The sequence below is a fragment of the Rana temporaria genome, chromosome 4, assembly GCF_905171775.1.
Source record: "Rana temporaria chromosome 4, aRanTem1.1, whole genome shotgun sequence".
Lineage (NCBI taxonomy): Eukaryota > Metazoa > Chordata > Amphibia > Anura > Ranidae > Rana > Rana temporaria.
This window is the reverse complement of record NC_053492.1, coordinates 621,918-635,870: the sequence shown is the minus strand read 5'-3', so window position 1 is coordinate 635,870 and position 13,953 is coordinate 621,918. Positions and strand designations below refer to the sequence as shown.

The 13,953-nt window shown below is 52.9% G+C and overlaps 1 protein-coding gene across 1 annotated transcript in view; it reads right to left on the bottom strand.

Annotated features, from left to right (window-relative positions):
• WDR97 (WD repeat domain 97) overlaps window positions 1-13,894 on the bottom strand; it is an 87,582-nt gene extending 73,688 nt beyond the window's left edge. The window contains exons 1-2 of the mRNA XM_040347376.1: window positions 13,878-13,894; window positions 13,159-13,232 (exon numbers count right to left, since the gene is read on the bottom strand). Coding sequence (XP_040203310.1) covers window positions 13,159-13,161 — 3 coding nt within the window. The 5' untranslated portion in view covers window positions 13,162-13,232; window positions 13,878-13,894. The remainder of the gene's footprint in view (window positions 1-13,158; window positions 13,233-13,877) is intronic.
• Between the last annotated feature and the right edge of the window lie 59 nt (window positions 13,895-13,953).

Here is a 13,953-nt window from a genome sequence, read left to right as displayed (position 1 = left end):
CCATCCAACCAAACACTGCGCCATCCAACCATCCATCCAACCAAACACTGCGCCATTCAACCAAACACTGCGCCATCCAACCAAACACTGCGCCATCCAACCAAACACTGCGCCATCCAACCATCCATCCAACCAAACACTTCGCCATTCAACCAAACACTGCGCCATCCAACCATCCATCCAACCAAACACTGCGCCATCCAACCAAACACTGCGCCATCCAACCAAACACAGCGCCATCCAACCAAACACTGCGCCATCCAACCAAACACTGCGCCATCCAACCATCCATCCAACCAAACACTGCGCCATCCAACCAAACACTGCGCCATCCAACCAAACACTGCGCCATCCAACCAAACACTGCGCCATCCAACCATCCATCCAACCAAACACTGCCCCATCCAACCAAACACTCCGCCATCCAACCAAACACTGCGCCATCCAACCAAACACTGCACCATCCAACCAAACACTGCGCCATCCAACCATCCATCCAACCAAACACTGCGCCATCCAACCAAACACTGCGCCATCCAACCAAACACTGCGCCATCCAACCATACACAGCGCCATCCAACCAAACACTGCGCCATCCAACCAAACACTGCGCCATCCAACCATCCATCCAACCAAACACTGCGCCATCCAACCAAACACTGCACCATCCAACCAAACACAGCGCCATCCAACCAAACACTGCGCCATCCAACCAAACACTGCGCCATCCAACCAAACACTGCGCCATCCAACCATCCATCCAACCAAACACTGCGCCATCCAACCAAACACTGCGCCATCCAACCAAACACTGCGCCATCCAACCAAACACTGCGCCATCCAACCATCCATCCAACCAAACACTGCGCCATCCAACCAAACACTACGCCATCCAACCAAACACTGCGCCATCCAACCAAACACAGCTCTATCCAACCAAACACTGCGCCATTTAACCAAACACTGCGCCATCCAACCAAACACTGCGCCATCCAACCATACACAGCGCCATCCAACCAAACACTGCGCCATCCAACCAAACACTGCGCCATCCAACCATCCATCCAACCAAACACTGCGCCATCCAACCAAACACTGCACCATCCAACCAAACACAGCGCCATCCAACCAAACACTGCGCCATCCAACCAAACACTGCGCCATCCAACCAAACACTGCGCCATCCAACCAAACACTGTGCCATCCAACCATCCATCCAACCAAACACTGCGCCATCCAACCAAACACTACGTCATCCAACCAAACACTGCGCCATCCAACCAAACACTGCACCATCCAACCAAACACTGCGCCATCCAACCAAACACTGCGCCATCCAACCATCCATCCAACCAAACACTGCGCCATCCAACCAAACACTGCGCCATCCAACCAAACACTGCACCATCCAACCAAACACTGCACCATCCAACCAAACACTGCGCCATCCAACCAAACACTGCGCCATCCAACCATCCATCCAACCAAACACTGCGCCATCCAACCAAACACTGCGCCATCCAACCAAACACTGCACCATCCAACCAAACACTGCACCATCCAACCAAACACTGCGCCATCCAACCAAACACTGCACCATCCAACCAAACACTGCACCATCCAACCAAACACTGCGCCATCCAACCAAACACTGCGCCATCCAACCAAACACTGCGCCATCCAACCAAACACTGCGCCATCCAACCATCCATCCAACCAAACACTGCGCCATCCAACCAAACACTACGCCACCCAACCAAACACTGCGCCATCCAACCATCCATCCAACCAAACACAGCTCTATCCAACCAAACACTGCGCCATTTAACCAAACACTGCGCCATCCAACCAAACACTGCGCCATCCAACCAAACACTGCGCCATCCAACCATCCATCCAAACACTGCGCCATCCAACCAAACACTGCACCATCCAACCAAACACTGCGCCATCCAACCAAACACTGCGCCATCCAACCATCCATCCAAACACTGTGCCATCCAACCAAACACTGCACCATCCAACCAAACACTGCACCATCCAACCAAACACTGCACCATCCAACCAAACACTGCGCCATCCAACCATCCATCCAAACACTGCGCCATCCAACCAAACACTGCACCATCCAACCAAACACTGCACCATCCAACCAAACACTGCGCCATCCAACCAAACACTGCGCCATCCAACCAAACACTGCACCATCTAACCAAACACTGCGCCATCCAACCAAACACAGCTCTATCCAACCAAACACTGCGCCATTTAACCAAACACTGCGCCATCCAACCAAACACTGCGCCATCCAACCAAACACTGCGCCATCCAACCATCCATCCAAACACTGCGCCATCCAACCAAACACTGCACTATCCAACCAAACACTGCACCATCTAACCAAACACTGCGCCATCCAACCAAACACTGCGCCATCCAACCAAACACTGCGCCATCCAACCAAACACTGCGCCATCCAACCAAACACTGCGCCATCCAACCAAACACTGCACCATCCAACCAAACACTGCGCCATCCAACCAAACACTGCACCATCCAACCATCCATCCAACCAAACACTGCGCCATCCAACCAAACACTGCACCATCCAACCAAACACTGCGCCATCCAACCAAACACTGCGCCATCCAACCAGCCATCCAACCAAACACTCCGCCATCCAACCAAACACTGCACCATCCAACCAAACACTGCGCCATCCAACCAAACACTGCGCCATCCAACCAAACACTGCACCATCCAACCAAACACTGCACCATCCAACCAAACACTGCGCCATCCAACCAAACACTGCGCCATCCAACCATCCATCCAACCAAACACTGCGCCATCCAACCAAACACTGCGCCATCCAACCAAACACTGCACCATCCAACCAAACACTGCACCATCCAACCAAACACTGCGCCATCCAACCAAACACTGCACCATCCAACCAAACACTGCACCATCCAACCAAACACTGCGCCATCCAACCAAACACTGCGCCATCCAACCAAACACTGCGCCATCCAACCAAACACTGCGCCATCCAACCAAACACTGCGCCATCCAACCATCCATCCAACCAAACACTGCGCCATCCAACCAAACACTACGCCACCCAACCAAACACTGCGCCATCCAACCATCCATCCAACCAAACACAGCTCTATCCAACCAAACACTGCGCCATTTAACCAAACACTGCGCCATCCAACCAAACACTGCGCCATCCAACCAAACACTGCGCCATCCAACCATCCATCCAAACACTGCGCCATCCAACCAAACACTGCACCATCCAACCAAACACTGCGCCATCCAACCAAACACTGCGCCATCCAACCATCCATCCAAACACTGCGCCATCCAACCAAACACTGCACCATCCAACCAAACACTGCACCATCCAACCAAACACTGCACCATCCAACCAAACACTGCGCCATCCAACCATCCATCCAAACACTGCGCCATCCAACCAAACACTGCACCATCCAACCAAACACTGCACCATCCAACCAAACACTGCGCCATCCAACCAAACACTGCGCCATCCAACCAAACACTGCACCATCTAACCAAACACTGCGCCATCCAACCAAACACAGCTCTATCCAACCAAACACTGCGCCATTTAACCAAACACTGCGCCATCCAACCAAACACTGCGCCATCCAACCAAACACTGCGCCATCCAACCATCCATCCAACCAAACACTGCGCCATCCAACCAAACACTGCACTATCCAACCAAACACTGCACCATCTAACCAAACACTGCGCCATCCAACCAAACACTGCGCCATCCAACCAAACACTGCGCCATCCAACCAAACACTGCGCCATCCAACCAAACACTGCACCATCCAACCAAACACTGCACCATCCAACCAAACACTGCGCCATCCAACCAAACACTGCACCATTCAACCATCCATCCAACCAAACACTGCGCCATCCAACCAAACACTGCGCCATCCAACCAAACACTGCACCATTCAACCATCCATCCAACCAAACACTGCGCCATCCAACCAAACACTGCGCCATCCAACCATACACAGCGCCATCCAACCAAACACTGCGCCATCCAACCAAACACTGCGCCATCCAACCAAACACTGCGCCATCCAACCAAACACTGTGCCATCCAACCATCCATCCAACCAAACACTGCGCCATCCAACCAAACACTGCGCCATCCAACCACTGCACCATCCAACCAAACACAGCGCCATCCAACCAAACACTGCGCCATCCAACCATACACTGCGCCATCCAACCAAACACTGCGCCATCCAACCAAACACTGCGCCATCCAACCATCCATCCAACCAAACACTGCGCCATCCAACCATACACTGCACCATCCAACCAAACACTGCGCCATCCAACCAAACACTGCGCCATCCAACCAAACACTGCGCCATCCAACCAAACACTGCGCCATCCAACCAAACACTGCACCATTCAACCATCCATCCAACCAAACACTGCGCCATCCAACCAAACACTGCGCCATCCAACCATCCATCCAACCAAAAACTGCGCCATCCAAACAAACACTGCACCATTCAACCATCCATCCAACCATACACTGCGCCATCCAACCAAACACTGCGCCATCCAACCAAACACTGCGCCATCCAACCAAACACTGCGCCATCCAACCAAACACTGCGCCATCCAACCAAACACTGCGCCATTCAACCAAACACTGCGCCATCCAACCATCCATCCAAACACTGCGCCATCCAACCAAACACTGTGCCATCCAACCAAACACTGCCCCATCCAACCAAACACTGCGCCAGCCAACCAAACACTGCGCCGTCCAACCATCCATCCAACCAAACACTGCGCCATCCAACCAAACACTGTGCCATAAAACCAAACACTGCGCCATTCAACCAAACACTGCGCCATCCAACCATCCATCCAAACACTGCGCCATCCAACCAAACACTGTGCCATCCAACCAAACACTGCCCCATCCAACCAAACACTGCGCCATCCAACCATCCATCCAAACACTGCGCCAGCCAACCAAACACTGTGCCATAAAACCAAACACTGCGCCATTCAACCAAACACTGCGCCATCCAACCAAACACTGCGCCATCCAACCAAACACTGCGCCATCCAACCAAACACTGCGCCATCCAACCAAACACTGCGCCATCCAACCAAACACTGCGCCATCCAACCATCCATCCAACCAAACACTGCGCCATCCAACCAAACACTACGCCATCCAACCATACACTGCGCCATCCAACCATCCAACCATCCAACCAAACACTGCACCATCCAACCAAACACTGCGCCATCCAACCAAACACTACGCCATCCAACCAAACACTGCGCCATCCAACCAAACACTGCGCCATCCAACCAAACACTGCACCATTCAACCAAACACTGCGCCATCCAACCATACACTGCGCCATCCAACCAAACACTACGCCATCCAACCATACACTGCGCCATCCAACCATCCAACCAAACACTGCGCCATCCAACCAAACACTGCGCCATCCAACCAAACACTGCGCCATCCAACCAAACACTACGCCATCCAACCAAACACTGCGCCATCCAACCAAACACTACGCCATCCAACCAAACACTGCGCCATCCAACCAAACACTGCACCATTCAACCATCCATCCAACCAAACACTGCGCCATCCAACCATCTATCCAACCAAACACTGCCCCATCCAACCAAACACTGCGCCATCCAACCAAACCCTGCACCATCCAACCAAACACTGCGCCATCCAACCAAACACTGCACCATCCATCCAAACACTGCGCCATCCAACCAAACACTGCACCATCCAACCAAACACTGCGCCATCCAACCAAACACTGCGCCATCCAACCAAACACTGCGCCATCCAACCAAACACTGCACCATCCAACCAAACACTGCACCATCCAACCAAACACTGCGCCATCCAACCAAACACTGCACCATTCAACCATCCATCCAACCAAACACTGCGCCATCCAACCAAACACTGCGCCATCCAACCAAACACTGCACCATTCAACCAAACACTGCACCATCCAACCAAACACTGCACCATCCAACCAAACACTGCACCATTCAACCATCCATCCAACCAAACACTGCGCCATCCAACCAAACACTGCGCCATCCAACCAAACACTGCACCATTCAACCATCCATCCAACCAAACACTGCGCCATCCAACCAAACACTGCGCCATCCAACCAAACACTGCGCCATCCAACCAAACACTGCGCCATCCAACCAAACACTGCGCCATCCAACCAAACACTGCGCCATCCAACCAAACACTACGCCATCCAACCAAACACTGCGCCATCCAACCAAACACTGCACCATTCAACCATCCATCCAACCAAACACTGCCCCATCCAACCATCTATCCAACCAAACACTGCCCCATCCAACCAAACACTGCGCCATCCAACCAAACACTGTGCCATCCAACCAAACACTGCGCCATCCAACCAAACACTGCGCCATCCAACCAAACACTACGCCATCCAACCAAACACTGCGCCATCCAACCATCTATCCAACCAAACACTGCCCCATCCAACCAAACACTGCACCATCCAACCAAACCCTGCACCATCCAACCAAACACTGTGCCATCCAACCATCCATCCAACCAAACACTGCGCCATCCAACCAAACACTGCGCCATCCAACCATCCATCCAACCAAACACTGCGCCATCCAACCAAACACTGCGCCATCCAACCAAACACTGCACCATCCAACCATCCATCCAACCAAACACTGCACCATCCAACCAAACACTGCACCATTCAACCATCCATCCAACCAAACACTGCGCCATCCAACCAAACACTGCGCCATCCAACCAAACACTGCACCATTCAACCATCCATCCAACCAAACACTGCGCCATCCAACCAAACACTGCGCCATCCAACCAAACACTGCGCCATCCAACCAAACACTGCGCCATCCAACCAAACACTGCGCCATCCAACCAAACACTGCGCCATCCAACCAAACACTGCACCATTCAACCATCCATCCAACCAAACACTGCGCCATCCAACCATCCATCCAACCAAACACTGCGCCATCCAACCAAACACTGCGCCATCCAACCATCCATCCAACCAAACACTGCGCCATCCAACCAAACACTGCACCATTCAACCATCCATCCAACCATACACTGCGCCATCCAACCAAACACTGCGCCATCCAACCAAACACTGCGCCATCCAACCAAACACTGCGCCATCCAACCAAACACTGCGCCATCCAACCAAACACTGCGCCATTCAACCAAACACTGCGCCATCCAACCATCCATCCAAACACTGCGCCATCCAACCAAACACTGTGCCATCCAACCAAACACTGCCCCATCCAACCAAACACTGCGCCAGCCAACCAAACACTGCGCCGTCCAACCATCCATCCAACCAAACACTGCGCCATCCAACCAAACACTGTGCCATAAAACCAAACACTGCGCCATTCAACCAAACACTGCGCCATCCAACCATCCATCCAAACACTGCGCCATCCAACCAAACACTGTGCCATCCAACCAAACACTGCCCCATCCAACCAAACACTGCGCCATCCAACCATCCATCCAAACACTGCGCCAGCCAACCAAACACTGTGCCATAAAACCAAACACTGCGCCATTCAACCAAACACTGCGCCATCCAACCAAACACTGCGCCATCCAACCAAACACTGCGCCATCCAACCAAACACTGCGCCATCCAACCAAACACTGCGCCATCCAACCAAACACTGCGCCATCCAACCATCCATCCAACCAAACACTGCGCCATCCAACCAAACACTACGCCATCCAACCATACACTGCGCCATCCAACCATCCAACCATCCAACCAAACACTGCACCATCCAACCAAACACTGCGCCATCCAACCAAACACTACGCCATCCAACCAAACACTGCGCCATCCAACCAAACACTGCGCCATCCAACCAAACACTGCACCATTCAACCAAACACTGCGCCATCCAACCATACACTGCGCCATCCAACCAAACACTACGCCATCCAACCATACACTGCGCCATCCAACCATCCAACCAAACACTGCGCCATCCAACCAAACACTGCGCCATCCAACCAAACACTGCGCCATCCAACCAAACACTACGCCATCCAACCAAACACTGCGCCATCCAACCAAACACTACGCCATCCAACCAAACACTGCGCCATCCAACCAAACACTGCACCATTCAACCATCCATCCAACCAAACACTGCGCCATCCAACCATCTATCCAACCAAACACTGCCCCATCCAACCAAACACTGCGCCATCCAACCAAACCCTGCACCATCCAACCAAACACTGCGCCATCCAACCAAACACTGCACCATCCAACCAAACACTGCGCCATCCAACCAAACACTGCACTATCCAACCAAACACTGCGCCATCTAACCAAACACTGCGCCATCCAACCAAACACTGCGCCATCCAACCAAACACTGCACCATCCAACCAAACACTGCACCATCCAACCAAACACTGCGCCATCCAACCAAACACTGCACCATTCAACCATCCATCCAACCAAACACTGCGCCATCCAACCAAACACTGCGCCATCCAACCAAACACTGCACCATTCAACCAAACACTGCACCATCCAACCAAACACTGCACCATCCAACCAAACACTGCACCATTCAACCATCCATCCAACCAAACACTGCGCCATCCAACCAAACACTGCGCCATCCAACCAAACACTGCACCATTCAACCATCCATCCAACCAAACACTGCGCCATCCAACCAAACACTGCGCCATCCAACCAAACACTGCGCCATCCAACCAAACACTGCGCCATCCAACCAAACACTGCGCCATCCAACCAAACACTGCGCCATCCAACCAAACACTACGCCATCCAACCAAACACTGCGCCATCCAACCAAACACTGCACCATTCAACCATCCATCCAACCAAACACTGCCCCATCCAACCATCTATCCAACCAAACACTGCCCCATCCAACCAAACACTGCGCCATCCAACCAAACACTGTGCCATCCAACCAAACACTGCGCCATCCAACCAAACACTGCGCCATCCAACCAAACACTACGCCATCCAACCAAACACTGCGCCATCCAACCATCTATCCAACCAAACACTGCCCCATCCAACCAAACACTGCACCATCCAACCAAACCCTGCACCATCCAACCAAACACTGTGCCATCCAACCATCCATCCAACCAAACACTGCGCCATCCAACCAAACACTGCGCCATCCAACCATTCATCCAACCAAACACTGCGCCATCCAACCAAACACTGCGCCATCCAACCAAACACTGCACCATCCAACCATCCATCCAACCAAACACTGCACCATCCAACCAAACACTGCACCATTCAACCATCCATCCAACCAAACACTGCGCCATCCAACCAAACACTGCGCCATCCAACCAAACACTGCACCATTCAACCATCCATCCAACCAAACACTGCGCCATCCAACCAAACACTGCGCCGTCCAACCAAACACTGCGCCATCCAACCAAACACTGCGCCATCCAACCAAACACTGCGCCATCCAACCAAACACTGCGCCATCCAACCAAACACTGCACCATTCAACCATCCATCCAACCAAACACTGCGCCATCCAACCATCCATCCAACCAAACACTGCGCCATCCAACCAAACACTGCGCCATCCAACCATCCATCCAACCAAACACTGCGCCATCCAACCAAACACTGCACCATTCAACCATCCATCCAACCATACACTGCGCCATCCAACCAAACACTGCGCCATCCAACCAAACACTGCGCCATCCAACCATCCATCCAACCAAACACTGCGCCATCCAACCAAACACTGCACCATCCAACCAAACACTGCGCCATCCAACCAAACACTGCGCCATCCAACCAAACACTGCGCCATCCAACCAAACACTGCGCCATCCAACCAAACACTGCGCCATCCAACCATCCATCCAACCAAACACTGCGCCATCCAACCAAACACTACGCCATACAACCATCCATCCAACCATACACTGCGCCATCCAACCATACACTGCGCCATCCAACCATCCAACCAAACACTGCGCCATCCAACCAAACACTGCGCCATCCAACCAAAGACTGCGCCATCCAACCAAACACTGCGCCATCCAACCAAACACTGCGCCATCCAACCATACACTGCGCCATCCAACCATACACTGCGCCATCCAACCATCCAACCAAACACTGCGCCATCCAACCAAACACTGCGCCATCCAACCAAAGACTGCGCCATCCAACCAAACACTGCGCCATCCAACCAAACACTGCGCCATCCAACCAAACACTGCGCCATCCAACCAAACACTGCACCATTCAACCAAACACTGCGCCATCCAACCATACACTGCGCCATCCAACCAACCACTACGCCATCCAACCAACCACTACGCCATCCAACCAAACACTGCGCCATCCAACCAAACACTACGCCATCCAACCATACACTGCGCCATCCAACCATCCAACCAAACACTGCGCCATCCAACCAAACACTGCGCCATCCAACCAAACATTGCGCCATCCAACCAAACACTGCGCCATCCAACCAAACACTACGCCATCCAACCAAACACTGCACCATTCAACCATCCATCCAACCAAACACTGCGCCATCCAACCAAACACTGCGCCATCCAACCAAACACTGCACCATTCAACCATCCATCCAACCAAACACTGCCCCATCCAACCAAACACTGCACCATCCAACCAAACACTGCGCCATCCAACCAAACACTGCGCCATCCAACCAAACACTGCGCCATCCAACCAAACACTACGCCATCCAACCAAACACTGCGCCATCCAACCAAACACTGCGCCATCCAACCAAACACTGTGCCATCCAACCAAACACTGCGCCATCCAACCATCCATCCAACCAAACACTGCGCCATCCAACCAAACACTGCGCCATCCAACCAAACACTGCACCATCCAACCAAACACTGCGCCATCCAACCATCTATCCAACCAAACACTGCCCCATCCAACCAAACACTGCGCCATCCAACCAAACACTGCGCCATCCAACCAAACACTGCGCCATCCAACCAAACACTACGCCATCCAACCAAACACTGCGCCATCCAACCAAACACTGCGCCATCCAACCAAACACTGTGCCATCCAACCAAACACTGCGCCATCCAACCATCCATCCAACCAAACACTGCGCCATCCAACCAAACACTGCGCCATCCAACCAAACACTGCACCATCCAACCAAACACTGCGCCATCCAACCATCCATCCAACCAAACACTGCGCCATCCAACCAAACACTGCGCCATCCAACCAAACACTGCGCCATCCAACCAAACACTGCGCCATCCAACCATCCATCCAACCAAACACTGTGCCATCCAACCATCCATCCAACCAAACACTGCGCCATCCAACCAAACACTGCACCATCCAACCAAACACTGCACCATCCAACCAAACACTGCACCATCCAACCAAACACTGCACCATCCAACCAAACACTGCACCATCCAACCAAACACTGCACCATCCAACCAAACACTGCGCCATCCAACCAAACACTGCGCCATCAAACCATCCATCCAACCAAACACTGCGCCATCCAACCAAACACTGCGCCATCCAACCAAACACTGCGCCATCCAACCAAACACTGCGCCATCCAACCAAACACTGCACCATTCAACCAAACACTGCGCCATCCAACCATACACTGCGCCATCCAACCAACCACTACGCCATCCAACCAACCACTACGCCATCCAACCAAACACTGCGCCATCCAACCAAACACTACGCCATCCAACCATACACTGCGCCATCCAACCATCCAACCAAACACTGCGCCATCCAACCAAACACTGCGCCATCCAACCAAACATTGCGCCATCCAACCAAACACTGCGCCATCCAACCAAACACTACGCCATCCAACCAAACACTGCACCATTCAACCATCCATCCAACCAAACACTGCGCCATCCAACCAAACACTGCGCCATCCAACCAAACACTGCACCATTCAACCATCCATCCAACCAAACACTGCGCCATCCAACCATCTATCCAACCAAACACTGCCCCATCCAACCAAACACTGCGCCATCCAACCAAACACTGCGCCATCCAACCAAACACTGCGCCATCCAACCAAACACTACGCCATCCAACCAAACACTGCGCCATCCAACCAAACACTGCGCCATCCAACCAAACACTGTGCCATCCAACCAAACACTGCGCCATCCAACCATCCATCCAACCAAACACTGCGCCATCCAACCAAACACTGTGCCATCCAACCAAACACTGCGCCATCCAACCATCCATCCAACCAAACACTGCGCCATCCAACCAAACACTGCGCCATCCAACCAAACACTGCACCATCCAACCAAACACTGCGCCATCCAACCATCCATCCAACCAAACACTGCGCCATCCAACCAAACACTGCGCCATCCAACCAAACACTGCGCCATCCAACCATCCATCCAACCAAACACTGCGCCATCCAACCATCCATCCAACCAAACACTGCGCCATCCAACCAAACACTGCCCCATCCAACCAAACACTGCGCCATCCAACCATCCAACCAAACACTGCGCCATCCAACCAAACACTGCGCCATCCAACCAAACACTGCGCCATCCAACCATCCATCCAACCAAACACTGTGCCATCCAACCATCCATCCAACCAAACACTGCGCCATCCAACCAAACACTGCACCATCCAACCAAACACTGCACCATCCAACCAAACACTGCACCATCCAACCAAACACTGCGCCATCCAACCAAACACTGCGCCATCAAACCATCCATCCAACCAAACACTGCGCCATCCAACCAAACACTGCGCCATCCAACCAAACACTGCGCCATCCAACCAAACACTGGATGAAGGAGAGGTGACTGAACACGTCATGAAGTAGTACGGGGGGGGGAGGGGTAAAATTGTTCCCACAAGGTGAGACCTGCTGACATGTGAAAATATTGAACACAAACTTCTCATTATCCAATGACAGAGGATCAGGTATTACCATGGTAACCACTCTTCTCAGGTTCTCCCGCAGATCTTTCCACCAATCACGGCCTTCACTTCGGTATTTGTCATCTGCAGGAGGAGAATTCCGAGAAATGACAGAATATTTGTATAGAGAGAGGATTATTCATCCTGACCGGGATAGGTCCAATGTAGGGGGAGGGGGAAGGATCACCTGTTCTCAGATGGGGGAGAGGGAGGATTACCTGTTCTCAGGTGAGGGGGAGGATGCGGGGGAGGGTTACCTGTTCTCAGATGAGGAGGAGGGGGAGGATTACCTGTTCTCAGGTGAGGGGGAGGAGGAGGGGGAGGATTACCTGTTCTCAGATGGGGGAAGGGGAGGATTACATGTTCTCAGATGGCGGGAGGGGGAGGATTACCTGTTCTCAGGTGGGGAGGAGGAGGAGGGGGGAGGATTACCTGTTCTCAGGTGGGGAGGAGGGGGAGGATTACCTGTTCTCAGGTGGGGGGAGGGGGGAGGATTACCTGTTCTCAGGTGGGGGGAGGGGGGAGGATTACCTGTTCTCAGGTGGGGGGGAGGGGGAGGATTACCTGTTCTCAGGTGAGGAGGAGGAGGGGAGGATTACCTGTTCTCAGGTGGGGGGAGGGGGAGGATTACCTGTTCTCAGGTGGGGGGAGGGGGGAGGATTACCTGTTCTCAGGTGGGGGGGGGGGGGAGGATTACCTGTTCTCAGGTGGGGGGAGGGGGAGGATTACCTGTTCTCAGGTGAGGAGGAGGAGGGGAGGATTACCTGTTCTCAGGTGGGGGGGGATTACCTGTTCTCAGGTGGGG